Below are 28,000 nucleotides of genomic sequence, written 5' to 3' on the forward strand. Positions count from 1 at the left end.
TGCTGCGCCGGGGAGGGATGGGCTCTCCCAAAGAAGTATTAAGTCCCCCAAATTGGGGAGAGATTCGGGAACTGTTGCTCCAGTCGGCGCTTGCGGGTGAGCGCGGAGCTGCAGAACGATTACAAGCGTGGGGGAAAGTGGAGGAGGTAGTTACGGCAGGACGGAAAGCTGGGGAGCGTTGGTCGGCGGCGCGAGCTGTGTTGTTTGCGGATGAAGCGCCGCCTCAAAAACAAGGGGGGGCAGTGCCCCCAGAGACAGTGAGTCAAACTCGGACGGAGTGGGCGGCTGTGGAGCGGGGCTCACAGAGCGGTCCATCTCTGACTGAGAGCGTGGACACGGAGAGTGCGACAGAGATGGAGGTTTTTCCGATAGAGACGGTACCAGCGGGGACGGACGAGCCCCCTCCGCAGTGTCCATGGGGGGAGTTACGGCGGGAGGTTCGGAAGGATTTGGGGGAGTGCCTCTTGGACTGGGATCCAGGCGGGGACGTTAAGGGAGATTTGTACCGTTAGTTGAGAGAGTGGGAGGAACGGCCACCCGCGGAGGGGATAACTGGGAGGCAGCGGGGGTTGGAGACTGTGGCAGAGGAGGAAACACCCCCCGCGGGGGAAATCAGGAGCCCTTGCCGGGAGAGCGGACGAAGCCTCCTGAGCCTTTGCCTGAGCCTGTGCCTGCTGAGCCGTCAGCTGCACCCCCTCCGGCGCTTCCTCCGCCCCCTCCCTCCTCCCTTCCTTTCCGCCCCCCCCTCCGCCGCCTTGCAGCGGCGCGTGTCAGCCGGCCATGGAATGGCTGCCGCCAGGCGCGGCCGCGGCCGGCCCCGGGCAGAACCATCCGCCCCCCCGCCACCGCCCTTTCATCCATCCCGCCTCTCGGAACCAGAGACGGTGAAACCAACCGCGCCCGCGATAGACGCGGAGTCGCCTGCAGTAGCCTCTGCAGACGAGAGGGAGAGGCATTGGAGGAGAGTAAAAAAAAAAAAAAAAAAAAAAAAGGGAGGCGTTTCACTGGAAAGTCCTTGAGAAATTGAAGACTTTGTCCCAATGGCAACTGGGACGGCACCGGCGGGTGCTGGAGCCACTGATCCAACAGATTCTGACTAATAGAGTATTACACTTTAGAGGACTAGCAGACATTGAGTCCTTCAGAGAGGTTTTTAGAACAACGTGCCCTATTGTATATAGAACTTGCTTTGGGTAAAAAGTGTGTTAAGCATAATTTGATTAAACATAGTGTGATTACGGGAAGACAGTGTGGGGTAAATGTAAAAGTTAATTAAAGCCAAAATTAGGGGTAAGGTCTATTTCCATTAATAACCTGGGAACGAGGTTGTGTTTCCACAGATACAGGCCCACGACGGACTCCTGTTGAATTTGCATGACCATCATCATCTGGAGCATCATAGATGGTGTGGCAATATGAATACCACCTCAGCCAAAAACTAATGTATAGGTCACCTTGGCTAACATAACAGGTCAAGATTCTCTGTGCACCGCAACCGCATCATAAAGCCCATGAACCAATAGACAAGATGGCTATGACTCGTGCAGTGTGCCTGGCCAGTGAGCGCATGTGTCATAGATTGCAGCCGAGGCAGACTTTTGGCACCCGCTGGCCACGTGTGCCAAAACCCGTTCCTCTGCAAATGTATAAATACCGGGATTTTCTGAAGAGCATCGGGCTGGTGTACGGTGAGGCCATCGTTGCCTCTGTGGAGACGCCCACGGAAAGCTGGCACCTACCGATTGCTGGGCTGAGTTCGCGGAGCAAGATGACCCAAGAATGTATGGATGGTTCATCTTCTTCATAGTCCTCATGGTTTGGGTCATTAGGGGTAATGGGTTGGCTCAAAGAATTATGGGCATTATTGTAGTTATTGTGATTTTAGCTATTGTAATAATTTTACCTTGTTCAGCTTGTTAAGTAAACTTGGCATCCCTCAAATAGCACCGGCCAGGCCATTGTAGAACGAGCACATCGAACTTTAAAGGCCTTACTCGATCGGGTTAGGGAGGGGGAGCAGGAGGAGCCCTCCTGGTTACAGGAAAACACACCTGCTCTCCGTACACAGCGTCTTCTGTTAACTGGATTAACTTCATTAAATCAGACAGTTCGAGGGGACTTGGAAGAGACGGCGGCGCAACGACACTTTACGAACACGGAAGAGAAAGGTCCCTACCCGTTGGTCCGCGTACGTGACTTTCAGACACGCCAATGGGAAGGGCCGTTTGAGTTGCGTTGTCTTGGGCGAGGGTATGCCTGTGTACAGACACCTGAAGGGCTACTGAAATGGGTTCCTAGTCGTATGATTCGTCCTGCCTTAACCTCGTAGTGTTTGAGTGTTTTTCCTACAGGTTGCTGTCATCCTTTCCTGGCTTGTGACACCTTGGGTATCTGCTACAAACTTCTGGCAGTGGATGCAAAGCCAACTGGGGGACCCTGATGTGTATCTGGATGACGTCCCTCTCAGAGTCCATCAATACGTGCCTTTATGGGATCTGGCTATCAGAGCTCGCAGCCAGGAATCCAGGTGCCTCAGACATTAAGCCTTAACATCAGTGCACCAATGATAAACTTTATAGAGTAATAGAAGTAATTCTTTCCAAGCCTCATGATGTATCTGTATAACTTTCAATCTACCTCCTGTGTGAATTTCTATAAGGGAGCTCTTTGCTCTTCAGGGTAAATGGGACATTTACGGGTGTTTAAGATAGAGTGTTTCAACTTAGTTGTAGAAATACGTTTATACTCATAATACTTAGTTATTTCTTGGTGTGGAATTGTTCATAATAATAGAGGCCAACTCGTCATAGAGAGGGGGGAGATGTAGGGTTCGGCGTTCGGAAGATCTCGCGATGTCACGGAAAGTTAGAGGGTTAGTCACAGCCTTATGATGTGTCTGTAATCCCACCTACCCTTGTTACTATAAAAGGAATTGACTGCGCAATAAAAGGCGGAAGTTGGCGCTCACACTGTGTGTGTTATCTGTCTCTTTCCCTGGTCTGGGGTTGATCAGTGATCTAATCGTGGCACCTTGATATGCAGCGAACGCTACACATGATCAACAATTAAAACACTAGCATTAATGTGGCATAGAACTACATTTTAATTTCCCTTTACAAACATATGTTTTGTTCTATATAGATGTGAGGAGAAGATGTGTTCATTTTGCTTTTTGCCAGTATTCAAATATTTCCTTTGTCATTAGGTAATGGTTTGTGTGTGTATGGAAGTAATATGATGTCTTGGCTCAAAGCTTGTGTTCATGCAGCACCAAATTCAAGCATTTCTTTCCTATGAGTGACAGAGTTAAGTTTAATATGAAAAGAAAATGTGGTGTCCTTAAAATAGCACTTGCAAACTGCAAGTTCTTGCTGCTCTGGATGCTGAAGATCTAGTAGTATGTTTACAAGGTAGCATTACAATTAGAAGGTCAGTTTTTTTTTACCTAAAGTGATGACAGTGCTTGCAAGCACTGCAAACCCATCAACACTAACACACATCCAGTAGCTTCTATTTCTGGGAAAATAGCAGGAAATTTCTAAAAAGAGTTTCAAAGTAGACTAGATAGATAGGCAATGTCCAGACTCGGGTAGATACCAGGGTTTCTGTGTTACAGTAATGCTCAGCAAAGCCTGAAAAGAGGTCCTCAACCTGCCAGAGTACCATTGCTGGCATATTCATGCTCCTTGGCAAGACTGGGTTTATGTATGATGTGTTTGGCATTCTCTTGGTATCAAGAACATTACTGAAACATAAAAAACTTCTATTTAATGTCCTGAAGAAATAAAATTATACCAGAAGTGAGGTAAACTCCTAAACGGCCATAGCTACCTGGCTACAGACAGGAATAGGACCAGCCCTGGAGCTGAAGCTGGCCCAGCCCATAGCTTGCCCCAGGGCAGTGGGGTCCCCGAGGGGCCCTGGGGAAGGTGGCTGCAGAGACAGTGTGGGCACAGCCCTGCAGCCATCTGCATCAGAGGGGCAGGTGCCCAAGGCCTCTGGGGACTGTGAGCCTGTTGAACTGCAACTGCACTGTTGTGCTGGAGCACAGAGGGAACAATTTCTCCAATCGATTATTATTTAATCTTTTCTACAATGAACAAATACAATCTACAGTGCAGTTGCATCACACTCTCCAAACATTTTTCTTAGAGCCCCAAAATAAGATGTTTTTTAGTGAAAGAAAACAAATCTGAGCAGTGAACCAAGTCTTCGTTAAATAGAGAAATATTTTCTAAGTAAGCTTCTTGAGGATTAGTATCAACTTTGGCAAAAGCTGGACGGGTGATGTGTTAACATCTGTAGGAAAACTGCCCCGGCGGCCCCGGGACGGTTCCCGCTGAGGCTGCGGCCACCCAAAGGGAAGGCGCTGCTCAGCTTCTTCCTGGAGCACGCATTGGGAGAGCGCTTCGCCCCGAAGCTGACCCACCTCCCATGACGGGCGGCCGGCCGGTCGAGCGAGGCGCCGCCGCCACTGGCGGGCTTGGGAGGGTGGCTGGGCCGGGCGGGCTGACGCCATCAACAGCGCACCGCCCCCACAGGGAGGGAGCGCGAGCGGCGGCCACTCCCCGGGCCTCGCCGCCCCTCCGAGCGGCTCCCGGCGGGCGCCCCGGTGAGACACGCCGCGGCGGGACGGGCTCCCCCGCTGGGAGCATCGGGCAGGTTTCGGCGGCCGCTGGATGGGAGCCCTTCTCCGCCGGGCACGGCCGCTCTCCCCCCCGCCACTGGCTGCGGGAAGGAGGACGGCAAAGCATGCCACCGGCGGGGCGGTTCCGCAGGGACTGACATGCTGCTGAAGGAGGAAAGGCGCCAGCCCCTCCGCCTCTCCCCGCGGTAGCGAAGGCGATGCTGCAGGGCGCTCCCCGGGCTCTCCTGCAGGTGCCAGGCTATTACCCACAGCAGCCGCGTTCGCTGCCGTGACCAGCGCGGCCCCGGGCGAGCCGAGGCGACGAGCGGTGCGGGCCTGCACCCCTCTTCGGGGCGGCGGCGGGGGAAGGTGCTGACTGCGCCCGCGGGGCCCTGCGCGGCGGGCGGCTCCGCGCGGCGGATGCGTTTGCATGAGCTCTGCACCGAGCTGGCGCAGGAAGCGCCTCTGCTCCGCCGCCTCAATTTTCCAGGGCAGCAAGACCTCGCCGCACGACCGCGACGGTGAACGCCGGAGCAGCGGCTCTGACAGCGCCTACCAGACCCAGAGAGCCCTGGATGACTGCAAGATGGTGCGTACCACAAAAGGGCTTGCCTTAATTTTTATATTTTCCGAGTGTTCTCGTCGCTGGTGGCGGTGCCCCTCCTCCCGCCAGCTTGCCTATTCCCATCACATGCAGTTGCACTATTTTTAAAACTTAAGTCCCTGTCGGGGGTGCTGCCCTTTAGCCTAACTCGTAGCGGTTCAAACACGGGAGAGGGGAGGGAAAAACGAAACCTGTGGGGAGCCGGCTGGGTGTTGCAGGACAGGTAGGGTAGGGACTGGAGCCGGGCACCTGGCCCTGCAGGAGCAGGAGCCCTTGCCCCAGCACATGCTGCCTTCGAGGCGCTGCCAAGCAGCTGGAGTTGCATTCTGCTAGATCTGGCCAAATCTGTCCCCAGACTTGCACTCACTGCACCCTAAATAGGTAAATAGTTGCCTCCACTGCATCAGTGTGCTCTGTGCTTGCTGTCTTGTGTGCAGCAACCACTCTTGCCCTAAAATCTTTCTAAAACAAGATTCAGAATTTGAGGCCCCGAAATTCTGTACCTGACATACATGATACCTGTTTCCAGCCTCCCCGGAGTAGCTGATTGCAATTGTAAAATCCCATATCAAGCACCTGCATCCATGTTATTTTTGGCCTGTCACATTATGGTATGACATTTTTCTCCATTCATGCTCAAAATGTTTGGATCTGGACACTTTCCTCCAAACCAGCACCATACACCCCATATTTGGCTCCTTGGGCTACAGTCAGCTGGACATTGGGCCCCAAAATTGCTCCTCTCACCAATGACAGAAATAGAAAACAAATGAAGTTGCTGCTACTTTACTTGAAAAATCTGGATCTTGCTACATCTCTGTCCAGTAGCATTGGAAATACATCATCTTCTACTTCTGCTGGGTTCTGGCATTTTTTTTTCCCTCTAATATTGCAAACTGTACTGGCAGATACCCACTCTGATACTTCAAAATTCAGAGCAACTCCCAGCACGCCAAGGAACAAAAGCTGCCACAGTAGCTCTATAAATACACCCAACAAGTGGATCCTACTGGGTCCTGCCTTTTTTCTCATTCCCGACAGCATAATTTGGTTAGTTAAACAGAAATACTAGCTTTGTTTCTTCACTGTTTATCTGGTAGAATTCACTGATTAGAAATAAAATATGATTTACAGATGGATTGTCAAGATGCAGTAAGATTCAGGAGATAAACCCAATGTTTTTATTCTTTTTCTCTCTCTCAATGCTGCAACATCAGTATGGTTTTGTTTTCCTTGGCAATGCTGAGGTGGCTAAATGTGTCCTCAATTTAGACAGGGGATATCAGGTGAGAACAGGCAACTGTTGTGGTTTAACCCCAGCCAGCAACTAAGCACCACGCAGCCGCTCACTCACTCCCCCTGACCCGGGGGGAAAAAAAGTAAAACTCGTGAGTTGAGATAAGAACAGTTTAATAGAATAAAAAGGAAGAAACTAATAATGATAATGATAACACTAATAAAATGACAATAATAATAATACAAGGATTGGAATATACAAAACAAGTGATGCACAATGCAATTGCTCACCACCCACCGACCGACGCCCAGTTAGTTCCTGAGCGGCAATCCCTCCCACCCCCACTCCCCCTAGTTTATATACTAGACATGATGCCACATGGTATGGAATACCCTGTTGGCCAGTTTGGGTCAGCTGCCGTAGCTGTGTCCCGTCCCAACTTCTTGTGCCCCTCCAGCTTTCTCACTGGCTGGGCATGAGAAGCTGAAAAATCCTTGACTTAGTCTAAACACTACTCAGCAACAACTAAAAACATCAGTGTGTTATCAACATTATTCTCATACCGAACTAAAAAACATAGCACTATACGAGCTACTAGGAAGACAATTAACTCTATCCCAGCTGAAACCAGGACAGTATCCACCCCTTATTCTATACCATTGATGTCATGCTCAGTTCCCATACTTTCAATTACATCCTAGTGAATCATCATCACCTTTTCCGTCCTTTGAGATATAGAGAGATATATGTATACACACACAGTGAATCATTCCTTTAGTTCATGGGTCATGTTCATAAAATGTTCGTTGAGTTCATTTAGTCCCCGACTCTGGGCTCCATCTGTTATACCAGTCTGGGCAGGAGGGATGGTGCAAAGTCCTCTCAGTCGGTAGAGCAGAATTGGGCTTCAGTGCGGTACAGCGAGCGGGTGACATTGGGCGCTGCAGGAAAATGGTGTGCACCGTTGGATTGTTGCATGCTGAAGGCAGTTCTGGTTCCATCACTACTGCACTTCGCTCTGTTTCATCACAGTTCATTACTGTAGTACTATAGATATAGCATGTAACAATCATAAAAATAATAACATAGAGTAGCAGGGTTATACAGCAACGAATATCATACAGTTTAATTCTGGCTATTCTCACCTAAAATCAAATCCCCTTGAGGCACACATTGGACTTCCCCATCTTTTCGCATCACCCACCAAGTGCACCCAGGCCCTTGAGCAAAAGCAATCCCATGAAAGGGTTTACCTTTGCCTGAGGCAGGAGTAACCCAGACTGTCTTCCCTAACATATTTTTCATGTGCACTACAGGGACTTTATCCCCTTCTACAGTATGTAAAAATTCTGATTGGGCAGGGCCACCCCGATTGGCAGATCCTCTGGTGTTGACTAACCAGGTGGCTTTTCCTAAATGTGTATCCCAATGTTTGGAGGTTCCACCCCCCATTGCTCTCAATGTAGTCTTTAACAGTCCATTGTATCGTTTGATTTTCCCAGAGGCTGGTGCATGATAGGGGATATGATACACCCACTCAGTGCCATGCTCTTTGGCCCAGGTGTCTATGAGGTTGTTTCGGAAATGAGTCCTGTTGTCTGACTCAATTCTTTCTGGGGTGCCATGTCACCACAAGACCTGCTTCTCAAGGCCCAGGATAGTGTTCTGGGCAGTGGCATGGGGCACAGGATATGTTTCCAAACATCCAGTGGTTGTTTCCACCATTGTCAGCACATGGCGCTTGCCTTGGCGAGTTTGTGGGAGTGTGATATAGTCAATCTGCCAGGCTTCCCCATATTTATATTTCAGCCATCGCCCTCCATACCACAGGGGCTTTAACCGCTTGGCTTGCTTAATTGCAGCATGTTTTGCATTCATGGATAACTTGTGCAATAGTATCCATGGTCAAGTCCACCCCTCGATCATGAGCCCATCTATATGTTGCATCTCTTCCCAGATGGCCTGAGGTATCATGGGCCCACCAAGCCATAAATAGCTCACCCTTATGTTGCCAGTCCAGGTCCACCTGAGGCACTTCAATCTTGGCAGCCTGATCCACCTGTTGGTTATTTTGATGTTCTTCAGTGGCCCGACCCTTGGGTACATGAGCATCTACATGACGTACTTTTACAACCAGATTCTCTAGCCGGGATGCAATATCTTGCCACAGTGCGGCAGCCCAAATGGGTTTACCTCTGCGCTGCCAGTTGCTCTGCTTCCATTGCTGTAACCACCCCCACAGGTCATTTGCCACCATCCAGGAGTCAGTATAGAGATAGAGCACTGGCCGCTTCTCTCTTTCAGCAATGTCTAACGCTAGCTGGATGGCTTTCACCTCTGCAAACTGACTCGATTCACCTTCTCCTTCAGCAGTTTCTGCGACTTGTCATGTAGGACTCCATACAGCAGCTTTCCACCTCTGATGCTTTCCCACAATATGACAGGATCCGTCAGTGAACAGGGCATATTGCCTCTCATTTTCTGGCAGTTTATTATACAGTGGGGCCTCTTCAGCACGTGTCACCTCCTCCTCTGGTGACATTCCAAAATCTTTGCCTTCTGGCCAGTCCGTGACCACTTCTAAAATTCCTGGGCGACTGGGGTTTCCTATGCGAGCCCATTGTGTGATCAGTGCGACCCATGTACTCCATGTGGCGTCAGTCGCGTGATGTGTAGAGGAGACCCTCCCTTTGAACATCCAGCCCAGCACTGGCAGTCGGGGTGCTAAGAGGAGCTGTGTTTCAGTACCAACCACTTCTGAGACAGCTCGAACTCCTTCATATGCTGCCAATATCTCTTTTTCAGTTGGAGTATAGCGGGCCTCGGATCCTCGATATCCTCGACTCCAAAACCCCAGGGGTCGGCCTCGGGTCTCCCCAGGTGCTTTCTGCCAGAGGCTCCAGGTAGGGCCATTCTCTCCAGCTGCAGCATAGAGCACATTTTTAACATCTTGTCCTGCCCGGACTGGTCCAAGGGCTACTGCATGAACAATCTCCTGTTTAATTTGTTCAAAGGCTTGTTGTTGCTCAGGGCCCCATTTAAAATCGTTCTTCTTCTGGGTCACTTGATAGAGAGGGCTTACAATCAGACTGTAATTTGGAATATGCATTCTCCAAAACCTCACAACACCTAAGAAGGCCTGTGTTTCTTTTTTATTAGTTGGTGGAGACATAGCTGCTATATTTTAATCACGTCCATTGGGATCTGACGACGTCCATCTTGCCATTTTATTGCCAAAAACTGGATCTCCTGTGCAGGTCCCTTGACCTTACTTTCTTTTATGGCAAAACCGGCTTTCAGAAGGATTTGGAATATTTTCTTCCCTTTCTCAAAGACTTCTTCTGCCGTGTTGCCCCATACGATGATGTCATCAATGTATTGCAGGTGTTCCAGAGCTTCACCTTTTTCCAGTGCAGTCTGGATTAGTCCATGGCAAATGGTGGGGCTGTGTTTCCACCCCTGGGGCAGTCGATTCCAAGTGTACTGGACACCCCTCCAAGTAAAGGCAAATTGTGGACGACACTCTGCTGCCAGAAGGAATGAGAAAAATGCATTAGCAATGTCAATTGTGGCATACCACTTGGCTGCCTTTGACTCTAGCTCGTATTGAAGTTCTAGCATGTCTGGCACGGCGGCACTCAGCGGCGGCGTGACTTCATTCAGGCCACAATAGTCAACTGTTAGCCTCCACTCCCCATTAGACTTTCGCACTGGCCATATGGGACTATTAAAGGATGAGCGAGTTTTGCTGATCACTCCTTGGCTCTCCAGTTGATGAATCAACTTGTGGATGGGAATCAGAGAGTCTCGGTTGGTGCGATATTGCCGCCGGTGCATCGTCGTGGTAGCAATTGGCACTTGTTGTTCTTCAACCCTCAGCGACCCCACAAGTGAAGGGTCTTGAGAGAGACCAGGCAGGGTAGACAGCTGTTCAGTGCCCTCTGTCTCCAAGGCAGCTATACCAAAAGCCCATTGATACCCCTTTGGGTCCTTAAAATACCCCCTCCTGAGATAGTCTATGCCAAGGATACACGGAGCCTCTGGACCAGTCACAATGGGGTGTTTCTGCCATTCATTTCCAGTTAGGCTTACTTCAGCTTCCACTACAGTTAACTCTTGGGATCCCCCTGTCACACCAGAAATACAAATGGGTTCTGCCCCTTTATAACTTGATGGCATTAGAGTGCACTGGTGTCTACTAGAGCCTTATACTCCTGTGGGTCTGACGTGCCAGGCCATCGAATCCACACAGTCCAATAGACCCGGTTATCCCTTTCCTCCCCCTAGCTGGAGGCAGGGCCCCTCTAATCCTGGTTATAGGATTTGTTACTCACTTGTAAATATGAATCAGAAGTCCCTTTATTTAGATCAGAAATAAGATCAGCCCTTCTACTCCGTTTGGAAACTGGAGCGGCTTTTTTCCTGGTAGAATCCCCTTTGGTGGTGGTTTTTATTCGCAACTCACATACCCGTGCATCTAGGACTGAGGTAGGTTTTCCACCCCATTTCCTCATGTCCTCTCCATGATCACATAGGTAAAACCACAGGGCACCTCGCGGTGTGTACCTTCTATATTCTCTCTCTTGGGCAGAAGAATGCTCACTCCTAATAGCTGAGACATTGGTCCTTACAAGTGGGGAGTAGAACATATCCTCCTTGAATTGCTAGAAATCGCGGGCAGCCTCTCCACAGCTGAAATGCAGGCTTGTAGGGAGGAGGAGAGATTTTCTTCGTATTGACAGAGTTGGCGAGCCACTTCCTCCACTGTCGGTGCCTCTTCGTCTTTCCAGGTCGTTATTGCCAGTGTGTTGGCATAGGACAATGGTGCGCTCCGTACAAACTTCCGCCACATGGGTCGTGTGTATGGGACTTCGTCTGGATCTTTGGGTAATTGTGGGTTGTCTGGGTCGTAATGAATCATCTCTAGCACAGCTAATTCCCTCAGATATTGGATACCTCTTTCCATGGTAGTCCACTTGCTTGATTGACATATAACATCTTCCTTAAAGGGGTACCTTTCCTTCACACTTGACAGGAGTCGCCTCCAGAGGCTGATGGCTTGTGTCCCTTTTCCAATTGCCTTGTCAATGCCACCTTCCCTGGCAAGTGATCCCAGCTGCTTTAGTTCCCTACCTTCTAATTCCAAGCTATTAGCCCCATTGTCCCGGCATCAGAGGAGCCAGGTGATAATGTGCTCTACCTGGACAACGGCTGAAATCTTTTCGCATATCCCACAGCTCACTCAGGGATAGGGATCAGGTGATTACCTCTGGTTCTGCCTCTTCCTCCTGTTCCCATGATGACCCTGGTTCATATTCATCCTTCGCTAAGCGAACTGATTTTTTTGTATATTTCTTCTTGTGCATGGGGGCAACTGATACTGGTGCAGGTTGGTTCACTGGTTCAGCTGCAGGCCCAGTCGCCGGGGTTGGAGGGGCTGCACTGCCTTGTACAGGGGTTGGAGGGGCTGCAGTGCCTGTTGTCTTGTTGTTAGATCCAGAGACCTTCTCTTCCCCTTGAGGATACTGAGTGGTGTTGAACACGGCTCTATAGGCATGGGCCAGGCCCCAGCACGTTGCAGTGATTTGTATCTCTCTGGAGTTGCCATGGTGACAGCATACCTTTTCCAAATATTTTACTAGTTCTTCTGGATTCTGCACTTGTTCAGGGGTAAAGTTCCAAAACATGGGAGGTGCCCACTTTTCTAGGTACTTGCCCATACTACCCCACACACCCTGCCACTCATAATTATCCAGCCTTGGGGCAGACCCCTGAGTGATCTTCTTAAATAGTTGTTTAACCTTAAACAAACCTGAACCACATTCAGGAACATGCTGGTTCCGAGCAATAGGACCATGCTGGTCTCAACATCCCAAGGGTATTCAAATTTCCCAAAATTCTCAAACGCCATTGTAACTAGACTGGAGGAGAAGGGAAAGGGGAGGAAGGGTGTCTCGCCCATAGATTGGCTCTCCGAGGAGGAAAGGTAAATGGTGTAATTATTAATAGTTTCCCACAGATGGCTTCCGAAGTATAGAGGTGATGACAATGCTGAGTGCAAATACCGGATTAGTTCCACGACCGATAATTTTATCATACCATAAGCCAGTATTACACAATACATCAAAGCAAAACCTTAATCCATCTCCCACAGATGATAAGCAGCAGAAGAGGGACTACATACAGCAAGTGAGGTGAATACATAACAGAACTTTAAAACCGAGAGCAACAACTCTAAGAACACATAAATCAACATAGTGATCAGCAACTATTAGACCAGTGTAATGAGTGCTTGTAACAAATTTGTTTTAACATGCTCTGGTCGGGTCTGTAGTTATCTCAACCCTTCGTGGTCCATGTTGTGTGCCAAAATGGACTGTCGTGGTTTAACCCCAGCCAGCAACTAAGCACCATGCAGCTGCTCACTCACTCCCCCCCAACCCAGTGGGATGGGGAGAGAATCGGGAAAAGAAGTAGAACTCCTGGGTTGAGATAAGAACAGTTTAATAGAACAGAAAAGAAGAAACTAGTGATGATAATAATAGCAATAGTAAAATGACAATAATAATAATAAAAGTATTGAAATGTACAAAACAAGTGATGCACAGTGCAATTGCTCACCACCCACTGACCAACGCCCAGTTAGTTCCTGAGCAGCGATCCCTCCCACCCCCACTCCCCCTAGTTTATATACTAGACATGATGCCACATGGTATGGAATACCCTGTTGGCCACTTCGGGTCAGCTGTCCTGGCTGCGTCCCCTTCCAAATTCTTGTTCCCCTCTACCCTTCTTGCTGGCTGGGCATGAGAAGCTGAAAAATCCTTGACTTAGTCTAAACACTACTTAGCAACAACTGAAAACATCAGTGTGTTATCAACATTATTCTCATACCGAACCCAAAACTTAGCACTATACCAGCTACTAGGAAGACAATTAACTCTATCCCAGCCAAAAGCAGGACAACTGATTAGAAATAACATATGATTTACAGATGGATTGTCAAGATGCAGTAAGATTCAGGAGATAAAACTGATGGTTTTTTTCTTTTTCTCTCTCTCAGTGCTGCAACATCAGTATGGTTTTGTTTTCGTTGGTAATGCTGAGGTGGCTAAATGTGTCCTCTATTTAGACAGGGGATATCAGGTGAGAACTGGCAAAATGTGTCTGGTGCAACCAATTACCATTTGCAGGATGAGACGCTTTTCTGTTTTTCATAATGCAGAATAATTACACTATAACAGAACGTAGTACAATTTTTTTTTTCTCCATTGCTTTCATGCATCCTCTACAGAATGAGAGAGTTGAAGCCAGGTTTAGCAGAGTACAAGTATTGTGCCTGGGAGTGTTTGGTGTGTGCTTTTTTTGTTTGTTTTGGGGGTGGTTTTTTGCAGATGTATCAGAATGCATTGGGATTGTTTTGCTGCTCCAGAAGCAGAGGAACCTATTTGCTACTGTTACAATGAAATTTAAGAAAGCATGGCCCAAAAATGAGTCCTGATACTATTCTCAGTTATACAGAGTAATTACAGTGGGATGTATGAAGAGCCAGAATGTCGCAGGAGAAGTGACTCATTTATTTTCTGAGTATGAGAATTTGAGGGCTTGACTTTATAATTTGGTAGATCTGATAGAATCCAGGTGCCAGATCCAGGTTTTTAGCATGCTTGTATGTTGGGATATGTTGAATTCTTGGTGGTAATGAAAGCTGCAGAATTATGAGCAGTTACTCTTGTCTGTTTTTATGTAGTTTGGAAATTGAGGTCAAATTAGCAAAACAAAGATAAATAAATATTCTGTTCTATTGCTCCCTGCCTTCCACCCTCGCCACCATGTGGAGCAAGTGGTCTGATGTGCTTTCTTTCAGAAGACAGCAAATGCTTTATTTCCTTAAAATATAATCCCACATAGGTGGAACTAAACAATAATGATCTTTCCATCACTGTAAAAGTTACCCATTTATCCAATAGCATCCATGTGTATCTGCTGGACATTAGATTTCTGTGAAAAGGTTGAAGTGTTTACTTCTTTGTTTCACCCCACACACACATAGGAAAAAGTGCTTTCTGGAATCCTAACTGGAAAGTGCCTATCTGGTACATCTTCTCAGCTAATAGCTTCTGATCAGTTTTAAGTCTGAAAGTTGGGTTAGAGGCCACTGACAGAACAGAAATCATTACAAAATAAATTAACAAAATCTCCACTGTAAAAGCAAATGCTACATTACAATCCCTAAATGTGCTGTTAATCAGGAAGCAGGAGGAGCAAAGGCAATCATTTCTGGAGATATTTTTGTCTCTTATGATAGCAAAAAATAACCTCATGCTACTAGTAAAACAGATGTTTTTTTGTCTCCTTAATATTTAAGACTAATAACTCAAACACTTTCAGAGATTAAAAGCAGAAACACTACTTTCCTGCAAATGAACATTTATAGCTCACAGAAGAGGCAACTGGCATGGAGGCCCTAATCATTTACTAAATCTTAGGCACTTGATCCTGTATGCCATGAAATTGGGAGCAGCAGGAACAAACCCTAGATTGGGCATGTTTTTTAAAAACTTGATTGTTTTTATCAGTGTAGTTAAATGTCTCATGTAAGTAAATCCTTTTTGTTTTTCAGCTTGTCCAGGAGTTCAATACCCAGGTGGCTCTATACCGGGAGCTGGTCATTTCCATTGGGGATGTCTCAGTCACCTGTCCATCTCTGCATGCGGAAACACACAAAACTCGAACCCGAGGATGTGAGATGGCCTATCAGGTTCATCAAAAACTAGCAGCAGTTTCTGGGTAGGAGTCTACTTACATTTAATTAAAGCTTTACTCATATGCACATCTTTAATAAATACTACATTGAGGAAACTTTCAGCAAAAGCATTAACTTGTGTTTCTGTTTTAGGCATAGAGATGTATGACCACAAATCCTACATGATGCTCATGTCCTTATGATAGTGCAATTTTGGGTCAAATCCTGATCCCCTGTGGTGGGTTGACCCTGGCTGGATGCCAGGTGCCCACCAAAGCTGCTCTATCACTCCCCTTCCTCAGCTGGGTGGGGGAGAGAAAATATAATGAAAGACTCATGGGTTGAGATAAGGACAGGGAGAGATCACTCAGCAATTACCATCACGGGCAAAACAGACTCGACTTGGGGAAGATTAACTTAATTTATTACAAATCAACCAGAGTAGGGTAATGAGAAATAAAACCAAATCTTAAAACACCTTCCCCCCACCCCTCCCTTCTTCCCTGGCACAACTTCACTCCCGAATTCTCTACCTCCTCCCCCAAGTGGGAGGAATGGGGGTTGCAGTCAGTTCATCACATGTTGTCTCTGCTGCTCCTTCCTCCTCAGGGGCAGGACTCCTCACACTCTTCCCCTGCTCCAGCATGGGGTCCCTCCCATGGGAGACAGTCCTCCACAAACTTCTCCAACATGAGTCCTTCCCACGGGCTACAGTTCTTCACGAACTGCACCAGCATAGGTCCCTTCCACGGCGTGCAGTCCTTCAGGAGCACACTGCTCCAGCGTGGGTCCCTCGCGGGGTCACAAGTCCTGCCAGAAAACCTGCTCCAGCGTGGGCTCCTCTCTCATGGATCCTCAGGTCCTGCCAGGACCCTGCTCCAGCGTGGGCTTCCCACAGGGTCACAGCCTTTTTCAGGCATTCACCTGCTCCGGCATGGGGTCCTCCATGGGCTGCAGGTGGATATCTGCTCCACTGTGGACCTCGCTGGGCTGCAGGGGGACAGCCTGCCTCACCATGGTCTTCACCACAGGCTGCAGGGGAATCTCTGTTCTGGCACCTGGAGCACCTCCTCCCCCTCCTTCTTCACTGACCTTGGTGTCTGCAGGGCTGTTTCACTTACATGTTCTCACTCCTCTCTTCTGGCTGTGGTTTTCTGTTCCACAGCAACTTTTTTCCCTTCTTAAATATGTTATCACAGAGGCGCTACCACTGTTGCTGGGTGGCTCAGCCTTGGCCAGCGTCGGGTCTGTCTTGGAGCCGGCTGGCATTGGCTCTGTCGGACATAGGGGAAGCTTCTAGCAGCTTCTCACAGAAGCCACCCCTGTAGCCCCCCCTGCTACCAAAACCTTGCCATGCAAACCCAATGCATCCCCTTACCAAGATGGTATCTTACTAATTTCACTGGATGCTTTTATGTAAGATGAACAGGATTTTACTCTGTATCACTAGACAAAAAGATCAAGGGAGAAGCCTTGCCTTTCAGGGGTGAAATAGCAATAGATTTCTGCCCAATCCTTCATTGAGTATACCTAATTGAACAGGTAGAGACAACTAATTCAGCTTAACTGGAGACTTAGGAAAATTAGAGGAAAAGGATTAGGTGAAAATTACGGAAGCGGGGGGAATACAAATACTATTGTGAAAACTTGTATTTACATTCTACATGTTTTTAAATCCTTACTTGTGTTGAAATGAGGATTGAAGCTTTGCCAGCATAATGTTTGAATTTATTCTTTGACGGACTTAGTGTATTACATTATATACATTCCTTTCCATGGTGATAGAATGTATCATCACATATTTGAGACTATGCCTCAGTACAAGATAAATAGCTGTATCTTATAAAACGTGAATTCATGCTGCTTACATGAAGTCTAATTATTTGTGGGTTCTTCACAGTATGGTGACTGGGGCATTTGTATTAACACATGTATCTCCTGTGTTTTGTCTCTCTGACCACACTTCATCAGAGCTTTCTGCACCTGCCTTATCCAACATAATCCATTGTGTGTCACTGGAAAAAATCTTTCTTTTTTTTGCAGCTCTGCCTAATCCCCATTGAAGTTTTTTCATCAGTTTAATGTATATGAGAAATCTGTCATAGGTTTAGTATATAAGGGAAGGCCACACTAAAAAGCTAAACAGAAAAAAACACTGGTTGGTCATTTTAGTAAAACTTTTAACATTTTTCAGATGTGATTTTGTGGAAAGACTCTTAAGTTGATATTACAGCCTCTGATTTGTTCCTCAAAAAAAATACATGCTTTTAAGTTACTAAAGTCTGTGAGAATTAAAAAAAAACAGACCAACCACAAGATATAGTTCTTTTTAACCAGTGTACACTACCTCAACACTGTAGCACTGAAAATGTGGAAACAAACAAACAACAGTGAAATTGATCTTGTGCACTTTCAGACTCAAAGGAGAGACTAATACAAACCAAAATAATACATCTGAATAGCAGAACCTAACTTGGATTTTTTTTTTTTTTTTCCCCCATAAAGAAAACCATAGACACATGCTCATTTAGAAGTATGGAGTTTTTTTAAGTAATCATTTCACAGTTGGGAGTCTGTCATATGCACAAAGATGTCCTGAAGGTTGTGCAGATGCTACGAGATTGACATTTAGCTAATCTAAACCTGTTTTAAATAACTATGATAATAATGTGATATCCATAACAACTGGTAGGTGTTAGAAATCCTCTGGAAATTACTTGTTTAGTTTGACAGACATTTTACAAGATGTGCTTCACATCCTCACCCTCCTATAGCTGAGGAAAGCCATGTGAGCCAACTTAACTTTTTTGGTGTATCTGTGAGGAAAGATGGGAGATGAAGGTGCAGTAAGGCTTCAGTGTTGAAAACAAATAGAAGGAGAAGAGAAATAGTCTCAGAGGTTCAGTCTAATTCAGCAGGAAGAGCGGTGCAGTGCATATGGCATAGGATCTGGAATGGGAACCTAATTTGGTAGGAAGAAAAAGTATCAGGAAGAAAAGTATTTAGGGACATGAATGTATTAAATCATCTCCAGTATTAAATAGTCAGGAGGATAGTCAGGAGGGTAGTGTATTGCTCAGAAATCACTGGTAGTCAGCAGATGGGACAGACTCATTTAGTTCACTGCTTTAGTTCAAAATGCATAGCACTGCACTGTGCGAACTCCTGGGTAAGACAACCAATTCAATTTTCCAAAGCTTGTTAAAAAAAGTCTATTGCTTTCCCAGCCAGAGAGAATAATAACAATTAGCTAATTATGTTACTAGACTATAAAATTTCATTACAGATCAGCATTCTATTAGTTAAGGTCATCAATAATATTCGGTTAATCTCTAATTGACCTGAGCTGTTGCAGGGCACTGAGTTTCTTTCAAGAAGTTGGCACTGCTGTCTCAGACAACATCAAGTTCATTAATCTTGTTTGTGCTGATGTCTTCCTTGGAAAATTAGCAGACAGCTTCATTTTATGCTTCCTGTTTGAATACATCAGGATTTGAGACTCTTAAATGCACTTCTGATTCAGGCAGCTACAAGAGGCACCTATTTCCCTTCATAACTCACCTGTTCTACCAGACTAGGGAAGATAACAAAGAGGAAAGGTGCAAAGACTCAGAAGGAAAGAAACAGGAACAGATCCACTAGTGCTGAGAAAGGCAGCTCTGGAAGAAAATTTGGGAACTGTGGGAAGGGAAAGAAATGCTGAGGTGGAGATAATACATTAGGAACTGAACAGGATAGAAGAAGTTATGAGGAGGAAAAAACTTTGATCATGGGCATGTCAGTTCTGGAATATTAGATGGACATCAGAGTAGGACAGTGGTGTCATATGAACAAGAAGAGAAGACTGCAGTTGTAGCTGTAGAAAAAGTATACACTCATAAGCCATCAAAAAGAAATTCAGCTAGGGAAATGGAGGGAGTGTAAGCCACACTTACATTTTAAAAACCGAGAGAAAGAAAAACAAAGGAGATGATGGTGACAAAGATAAGGAAGTAGCAAGGAAACATAAAACCTTACAAAGTCTGTGCTGGATTAGACCATATTACCCCAGCTAGCCCAAATCTGACAGCTGCCAGTAGCAGATATTTTGTAAAAAAGCATATAAAAAACAAGCTGTGCATAGAATGATGCCTTCCCTAGTATACTTGCCACTTCCCAGCTGTTGTGGTTTAACCCCAGCCAGAAACTAAGCACCACGCAGCTGCTCACTCACTCCCCCCCATCCAGTGGGATGGGGGAGAAAATAGGGAAAAAGAAGTAAAACTCGTGGGTTGAGATAAGAACGATTTAATAGAACAGAAAAGAAGAAACTAATAATGATAATGATAACACTAATAAAATGACAACAGTAGTAATAAAAGGATTGGAATGTACAAATGATGCGCAGGGCAATTGCTCACCACCCGCCGACCAACAACCAGATAGTCCCCGAGCGGCGATTCCCTGCCCCCACTTCCCAGTTCCTATACTAGATGGGACGTCACATGGTATGGAATACACCGTTGGCCAGTTTGGGTCAGGTGCCCTGGCTGTGTCCTGTGCCAACTTCTTGTGCCCCTCCAGCTTTCTCGCTGGCTGGGCATGAGAAGCTGAAAAATCCTTGACTATAGTCTAAACATTACTTAGCAACAACTGAAAACATCAGTGTTATCAACATTCTTTGCATACTGAACTCAAAACATAGCACTGTACCAGCTACTAGGAAGACAGTTAACTACATCCCAGCTGAAACCAGGACAGTATCCACCCCTTATTCTGTACCATTGACGTCATGCTCAGTTCCCATACCTTTAGTTACATTAGTTACATCCTGATCAATCATCATCACCTTTCCATCCCTTTGAGACATATGAACAATGATATATGTATATTTATATGTATACACACACAGAGATATCATTCCTTTAGTTCATGGGTTATGTTCATAAAACGTTTGTTGAGTTCATTTAGTTTCCGATTCTGGGGTCCATCTGTCATACCAGTCTGTCTGGGCAGGAGGGATGGTGCAAAGTCCTCTCAGTCGGTAGAGCAGAATTGGGCTTCAGTGCAGTGTGAAGAGCAGGTGACATTGGACGCAGCAGGAGGATGGTGTGCACCGTTGGATTGTTGCATGCTGGAGTCAGTTCTGGTTCCATCACTACTGCGCTTTGCTCAGTTTTATCACAGTTCTTTCTTGCTTGATCCAAGTGATTCTTACTATAGTACTATGGATATAGCATATAACAATTATAGTAATGATAACATACAGTAGCAGGGTTATACAGCAACGAATATCATACAGTTTAATTCTGGCTATTCTCACCTAAAATCAAATCCCCTTGAGGCACACATCGGACTTCCCCATCTTTTCGCATCACCCACCAAGTGCACCCAGGCCCTTGAGCAAAAGCAATCCCATGAAAGGGTTTACCTTTGCCTGAGGCAGGAGTAACCCAGACTGTCTTCCCTAACATATTTTTCATGTGCACTACAGGGACTTTATCCCCTTCTACAGTATGTAAAAATTCTGATTGGGCAGGGCCACTCCGATTGGCAGATCCTCTGGTGTTGACTAACCAGGTGGCTTTTCCTAAATGTGTATCCCAATGTTTGGAGGTTCCACCCCCCATTGCTCTCAATGTAGTCTTTAACAGTCCATTGTATCGTTTGATTTTCCCAGAGGCTGGTGCATGATAGGGGATATGATACACCCACTCAATGCCATGCTCTTTGGCCCAGGTGTCTATGAGGTTGTTTCGGAAATGAGTCCCGTTGTCTGACTCAATTCTTTCTGGGGTGCCATGTCACCACAAGACCTGCTTCTCAAGGCCCAGGATAGTGTTCCGGGCAGTGGCGTGGGATGCAGGATATGTTTCCAGCCATCAAGTGGTTGCTTCCACCATTGTAAGCACATAGCGATTGCCTTGGCGAGTTTGTGGGAGTGTGATATAGTCAATCTGCCAGGCTTCCCCATATTTATATTTCAGCCATCGCCCTCCATACCACAGGGGCTTTAGCCGCTTGGCTTGCTTAATTGCAGCACATGTTTCACATTCATGGATAACCTGTGCGATAGTGTCCATGGTCAAGTCCACCCCTCGATCACGAGCCCATCTATATGTTGCATCTCTTCCCTGATGGCCTGAAGTATCATGGGCCCACCAAGCCATAAATAGCTCACCCTTATGTTGCCAGTCCAGGTCCACCTGAGCCACTTCAATCTTGGCAGCCTGATCCACCTGTTGGTTGTTTTGATGTTCTTCAGTGGCCCGACCCTTGGGTACATGAGCATCTACATGACGTACTTTTACAACCAGATTCTCTAGCCGGGACGCAATATCTTGCCACAGTGCGGCAGCCCAAATGGGTTTACCTCTGTGCTGCCAGTTGCTCTGCTTCCATTACTGTAACCACCCCCACAGGGCATTTGCCACCATCCATGAGTCAGTATAGAGATAGAGCACTGGCCACTTTTCTCTTTCAGCAATATCTAATGCTAGCTTGATGGCTTTCACCTCTGCAAACTGACTCAATTCACCTTCTCCTTCAGCAGTTTCTGCGACTTGTCGTGTAGGACTCCATACAGCAGCTTTCCACCTCCGATGCTTTCCCACAATGCGACAGAACCCATCAGTGAACAGGGCATATTGCCTCTCATTTTCTGGCAGTTTATTATACAGTGGGGCCTCTTCAGCACGTGTCACCTCCTCCTCTGGCAACATTCCAAAATCTTTGCCTTCTGGCCAGTCCGTGATCACTTCTAAAATTCCTGGGCAACTGGGGTTTCCTATGCGAGCCCGTTGTGTGATCAGTGCAATCCACTTACTCCATGTGGCATCAGTCGCATGATGTGTAGAGGAGACCCTCCCTTTGAACATCCAGCCCAGCACTGGCAGTCGGGGTGCTAAGAGGAGCTGTGTCTCAGTACCAACCACTTCTGAGGCAGCTCAAACTCCTTCATATGCTGCCAATATCTTTTTTTCAGTTGGAGTATAGCGAGCCTCGCATCCTTGATATCCTCGACTCCGAAACCCCAGGGGTCATCCTCAGGTCTCCCCAGGTGCTTTCTGCCAGAGGCTCCAGGTAGGGCCATTCTCTCCAGCTGCAGCATAGAGCACATTTTTAACATCTTGTCCTGCCCGGACTGGTCCAAGGGCTACTGCATGAACAATCTCCTGTTTAATTTGTTCAAAGGCTTGTTGTTGCTCAGGGCCCCATTTAAAATCGTTCTTCTTCTGGGTCACTTGATAGAGAGGGCTTACAATCAGACTGTAATTTGGAATATGCATTCTCCAAAACCTCACAACACCTAAGAAGGCCTGTGTTTCTTTTTTATTAGTTGGTGGAGACATAGCTGCTATATTTTAATCACGTCCATTGGGATCTGACGACGTCCATCTTGCCATTTTATTGCCAAAAACTGGATCTCCTGTGCAGGTCCCTTGACCTTACTTTCTTTTATGGCAAAACCGGCTTTCAGAAGGATTTGGAATATTTTCTTCCCTTTCTCAAAGACTTCTTCTGCCGTGTTGCCCCATACGATGATGTCATCAATGTATTGCAGGTGTTCCAGAGCTTCACCTTTTTCCAGTGCAGTCTGGATTAGTCCATGGCAAATGGTGGGGCTGTGTTTCCACCCCTGGGGCAGTCGATTCCAAGTGTACTGGACACCCCTCCAAGTAAAGGCAAATTGTGGACGACACTCTGCTGCCAGAAGGAATGAGAAAAATGCATTAGCAATGTCAATTGTGGCATACCACTTGGCTGCCTTTGACTCTAGCTCGTATTGAAGTTCTAGCATATCTGGAACGGCAGCACTCAGCGGTGGCGTAACTTTATTCAGGCCGCGATAGTCAACTGTTAGCCTCCACTCCCCATTAGACTTTCGCACTGGCCATATGGGACTATTAAAGGATGAGCGAGTTTTGCTGATCACTCCTTGGCTCTCCAGTTGATGAATCAACTTGTGGATGGGAATCAGAGAGTCTCGGTTGTTGCTATATTGCCGCCGGTGCACCGTCGTGGTAGCAATTGGCACCTGTTGTTCTTCAACCTTCAGCAACCCCACAATCGAAGGGTCTTGAGAGAGACCAGGCAGGGTAGACAGCTGTTCAGTGCCCTCCATCTCCAAGGCAGCTATACCAAAAGCCCATCGATACCCCTTTGGGTCCTTAAAATACCCCCTCCTGAGATAGTCTATGCCAAGGATACACGGAGCCTCTGGACCAGTCACAATGGGGTGTTTCTGCCATTCATTTCCAGTTAGGCTTACTTCAGCTTCCAATACAGTTAACTCTTGGGATCCCCCTGTCACACCAGAAATATAGATGGATTCTGTCCCTTTATAACTTGATGGCATTAGAGTGCACTGTGCACCGGTGTCTACTAGAGCCTTATATTCCTGTGGGTCTGACGTGCCAGGCCATCGAATCCACACAGTCCAATAGACCCAGTTATCCCTTTCCTCCCCCTAGCTGGAGGCAGGGCCCCTCTAATTCTGGTCAGAGTATCCAGTATTCACTTCTTGTAAAATTGGCTCAGAATTCCCTTCAAGAGGATCAGAAATGAGATCAGCCCTTCTACTCCGTTTGGAAACTGGAGCGGCTTTTTTCCTGGTAGAATCCCCTTTGGTGGTGGTTTTTATTCGCAACTCACATACCCGTGCATCTAGGACTGAGGTAGGTTTTCCACCCCATTTCCTCATGTCCTCTCCATGATCACATAGGTAAAACCACAGGGCACCTCGCGGTGTGTACCTTCTATATTCTCTCTCTTGGGCAGAAGAATGCTCACTCCTAATAGCTGAGACATTGGTCCTTACAAGTGGGGAGTAGAACATATCCTCCTTGAATTGCTAGAAATCGCGGGCAGCCTCTCCACAGCTGAAATGCAGGCTTGTAGGGAGGAGGAGAGATTTTCTTCGTATTGACAGAGTTGGCGAGCCACTTCCTCCACTGTCGGTGCCTCTTCATCTTTCCAGGTCATTATTGCCAATGTGTTGGCATAGGACAATGGTGCGCTCCGTACAAACTTCCGCCACATGGGTCGTGTGCATGGGACTTCATCTGGATCTTTGGGTAATTGTTGGTTGTCATGGTGTCCTGGTTTCAGCTGGGATAGAGTTTACTGTCTTCCTAGTAGCTGGTACAGTGCTATGTTTTGAGTTCAGTATGTGAAGAATGTTGATAACACTGATGTTTTCAGTTGTTGCTCAGTAGTGTTTAGACTATAGTCAAGGATTTTTCAGCTTCTCATGCCCAGCCAGGGCACTTGACCCAAACTGGCCAACAGTGTATTCAATACCATGTGACGTCCCATCTAGTTTAGGAACTGGGAAGTGGGGGCGGGGAATCGCCGCTCGGGGACTGGCTGGGTGTCGGTCGGCAGGTGGTGAGCAATTGCCCGCACACTGGCTGGGTGTCCTGCGCATCATTTGTACATTCCAATCCTTTTATTACTACTGTTGTCATTTTATTAGTGTTATCATTATTATTATTATTTTCTTCTTTTCTGTTCTATTAAACCGTTCTTATCTCAGCCCAGGAGTTTTACTTCTTTTCCCGATTTTCTCCCCCATCCCACTGGATGGGGGGGAGTGAGTGAGCAGCTGCGTGGTGCTTAGTTGCTGGCTGGGGTTAAACCACGACACAGGGTCATGATGAATCATCTCTAGCACAGCTAATTCCCTCAGATATTGGATACCTCTTTCCATGGTGGTCCACTTGCTTGATTGACATATAACATCTTCCTTAAAGGGGTACCTTTCCTTCACACTTGACAGGAGTCACCTCCAGAGGATGATGGCTTGTGTCCCTTTTCCAATTGCCTTGTCAATGCCACCTTCCCTGGCAAGCGATCCCAGCTGCTTGGCTTCCCTACCTTCTAATTCCAAACTATTAGCCCCATTGTCCCAGCATCGGAGGAGCCAGGTGATAATGTGCTCACCTATACGGCGGCCAAAGTCTTTTTGCATATCCCGCAGCTCACTCAAGGATAGGGACCGGGTTATTACCTCTGGTTTTGCTTCTTCCTCCTGTTCCCGTGATGACCCTGGTTCACCTTCATCCTTTTCTAAGCGAACTGATTTTTTTGTATATTTCTTTTTATGTACGGGGGCAACTGATACTGGTGCAGGTTTTTCCGCTGGTTCAGTTGCAGTATCGCTCACCGGGTTTTGGATAACTGCAGTGTCTGTCGCCGAGGTTTGGGTAGCAGCAGTGCTCGTCGCTGGGGCTGGAGGGACCGCAGTGCCCGTTGCCAAGGTTTGGGTAGCTGTTGTGCTCATTGCCGGGGCTGGAGGGGCTGCAGTGCCTGTTGCTGAGGTTTGGGTAGCCACAGTTCTCGTCGCCGGGGCTGGAGGGGTCATGGTGCCTGTCACCAAGGTCTGGGTGCCTGCAATGCTCGTTGCTGAGGCTGGAGGGGCCGCAGCGCCCGTTGCCGAGGTTTGAGTGGCCGCAGTGCTCATCATTTTGTTGTTAGGTCCAGAGACTTTCTCTTCCCTTGAGGGTACTGAGTGGTGTTGAACAGGGCTCGATAGGTATGGGCCAGGCCCCAGCACGTTGCAGTGATTTGTATCTCTCTGGAGCTGCTGGGGTGACAGCATACCTTTTCCCAATATTTTACTAGTTCTTCTGGATTCTGCACTTGTTCAGGGGTAAAGTTCCAAAACATGGGAGGTGCCCACTTTCCTAGGTACTTGCCCATACTACCCCACACACCCTGCCACTCATAATTATCCAGCCTTGGGGCAGATCTCTGGGTGATCTTCTTAAATAGTTGTTTAACCTTAAACAAGAGCTGAACCACATTCAGAAGTATGCTAGTTCCTAGCAGTAGGGCTAGGACCGTGCTGGTCCCAACATCCCAAGAGTATTCAAATTTTTCAAAATTCTCAAACACCATTGTAACTGGACTGAAGGAGAAAGGAGAGGGGAAGAAAGGTACCCCACCCATAGACTGGTTTTCCATGGAGGAAAGGTAAATGGTATAATTATTAATAGTTTCCCACAGATGGCTCCTGCAGTATAAAGGTGACAATGCTGAGTGGAAATACCAGATTAATCCCACAGCCGATGACTTTATCATACCATAAACCAGTGTTACACAATACATCAAAGCGAAAACCTTAATCCACCTCCCACAGATGATAAGCAGCAGAAGAGGAACTACATACAGCAAGCAAGGTGATACATAACAGAGCTTTAGAAACCAGAGCAACAACTGTAACACATAAATCAACATAATGACCAGCGACTATTAGACCAATATAATGAATGCTTTGAACAAATTTGTTTTAACAAGCTCTGGTCAGGTTTGTCGTTATCTCAACCCTTCATGCCCCACGTTGGGTGCCAAAATGGACTGTCGTGGTTTAACCCCAGCCAGAAACTAAGCACCACGCAGCCACTCACTCACTCCCCCCCATCCAGTGGGATGGGGGAGAAAATCAGGAGAAGAAGTAAAACTCCTGGGTTGAGATAAGAATGGTTTAATAGAACAGAAAAGAAGAAACTAATAATGATAATGATAACACTAATAAAATGACAACAGTAGTAATAAAAGGATTGGAATGTACAAATGATGCGCAGGGCAATTGCTCACCACCCGCCGACCAACAACCAGATAGTCCCCGAGCGGCGATTCCCCACCCCCACTTCCCAGTTCCTAAACTAGATGGGACGTCACATGGTATGGAATACACCGTTGGCCAGTTTGGGTCAGGTGCCCTGGCTGTGTCCTGTGCCAACTTCTTGTGCCCCTCCAGCTTTCTCGCTGGCTGGGCATGAGAAGCTGAAAAATCCTTGACTATAGTCTAAACACTACTGAGCAACAACTGAAAACATCAGTGTTATCAACATTCTTCGCATACTGAACTCAAAACATAGCACTGTACCAGCTACTAGGAAGACAGTTAACTCTATCCCAGCTGAAACCAGGACACCAGCAAACAGTAGTTTAGGGGTTTTCTGAGCCAAAGGCTGCATCTGAACAATTTGTATCTGACAAATATGAACTCTCACAGAAGATTTCAGGATTTGTCTAAATATGAAGGTCTTTTACTCAGAAAATGCTGAGGATGAATAATGACATATTTACACTGTGGTGTGTTTAAACATGTCACAGATCAATTAAAAAGTTTAAGTTTATTGAGAAGGGAAACTTCAGATTCCATCTCTAGCCTAATAGGGCGTCATAGCTATTATACTCTCTTCTTAACTTGCTCTCTTATGTATTTTTCTTGTAGAAATAGGTGAAGTTTTATCAAAGAGCAGATGCATGCCTGAGATTAACAACGCTACCATGGCTTTCAGGGAATAAAGATTAGAAATAAAAATATTTTAAATTGAAATATTCTAGTTCTAGGTGATGATCTTTTAAGAATTCAAGTCAAATTAAACTCTTCTTTCAGTGTTGGTATTCTCAGGACTTCAGGTCATTTCCTGCTCAACACACTCATACTATAAATTCTTAGTGACTTTTAATGAGACTGTCTCTGCGGTGACTGAATCAAGTGCTCAAGCTCTCTGTGCAAGATTCCCTTTATTTCACAAAAGGATCAAACTTATATATGTTTCAACAAAGATCTAGAAAGAACTAACAGCATACAGCCAATACTACTAACACAGGAGGGCATATCTGGCTCAGCTGGGATGTTTGCCAGTCCTCAGAACAGTTAAAGATAAAAACATTCCATAACACATACTCGTGACTCTCTTCAGCCACATCTTCCCAGGCCTACACAAGGCCATCCTCCAACCTGACCTTGTGAAACTAGTTCTTCAAAGGCTTGGCAAACATGCAGCACAA

The 28,000-nt window shown here is 46.6% G+C and overlaps 1 protein-coding gene across 1 annotated transcript in view; it reads left to right on the forward strand.

Annotated features, from left to right (window-relative positions):
• Positions 1 to 4,545: 4,545 nt before the first annotated feature.
• Positions 4,546 to 28,000, forward strand: part of LOC138681748 (regulator of G-protein signaling 7-binding protein-like) — a 105,760-nt gene continuing 82,305 nt past the window's right edge. Inside the window, exons 1-2 of the mRNA XM_069775487.1 lie at positions 4,546 to 5,216; positions 15,092 to 15,258. Of these exons, the coding sequence (XP_069631588.1) occupies positions 5,058 to 5,216; positions 15,092 to 15,258 (326 nt within the window). The 5' untranslated portion in view covers positions 4,546 to 5,057. The remainder of the gene's footprint in view (positions 5,217 to 15,091; positions 15,259 to 28,000) is intronic.

This window comes from Haliaeetus albicilla, chromosome W (assembly GCF_947461875.1).
Source record: "Haliaeetus albicilla chromosome W, bHalAlb1.1, whole genome shotgun sequence".
Taxonomy (NCBI): Eukaryota; Metazoa; Chordata; class Aves; order Accipitriformes; family Accipitridae; genus Haliaeetus; species Haliaeetus albicilla.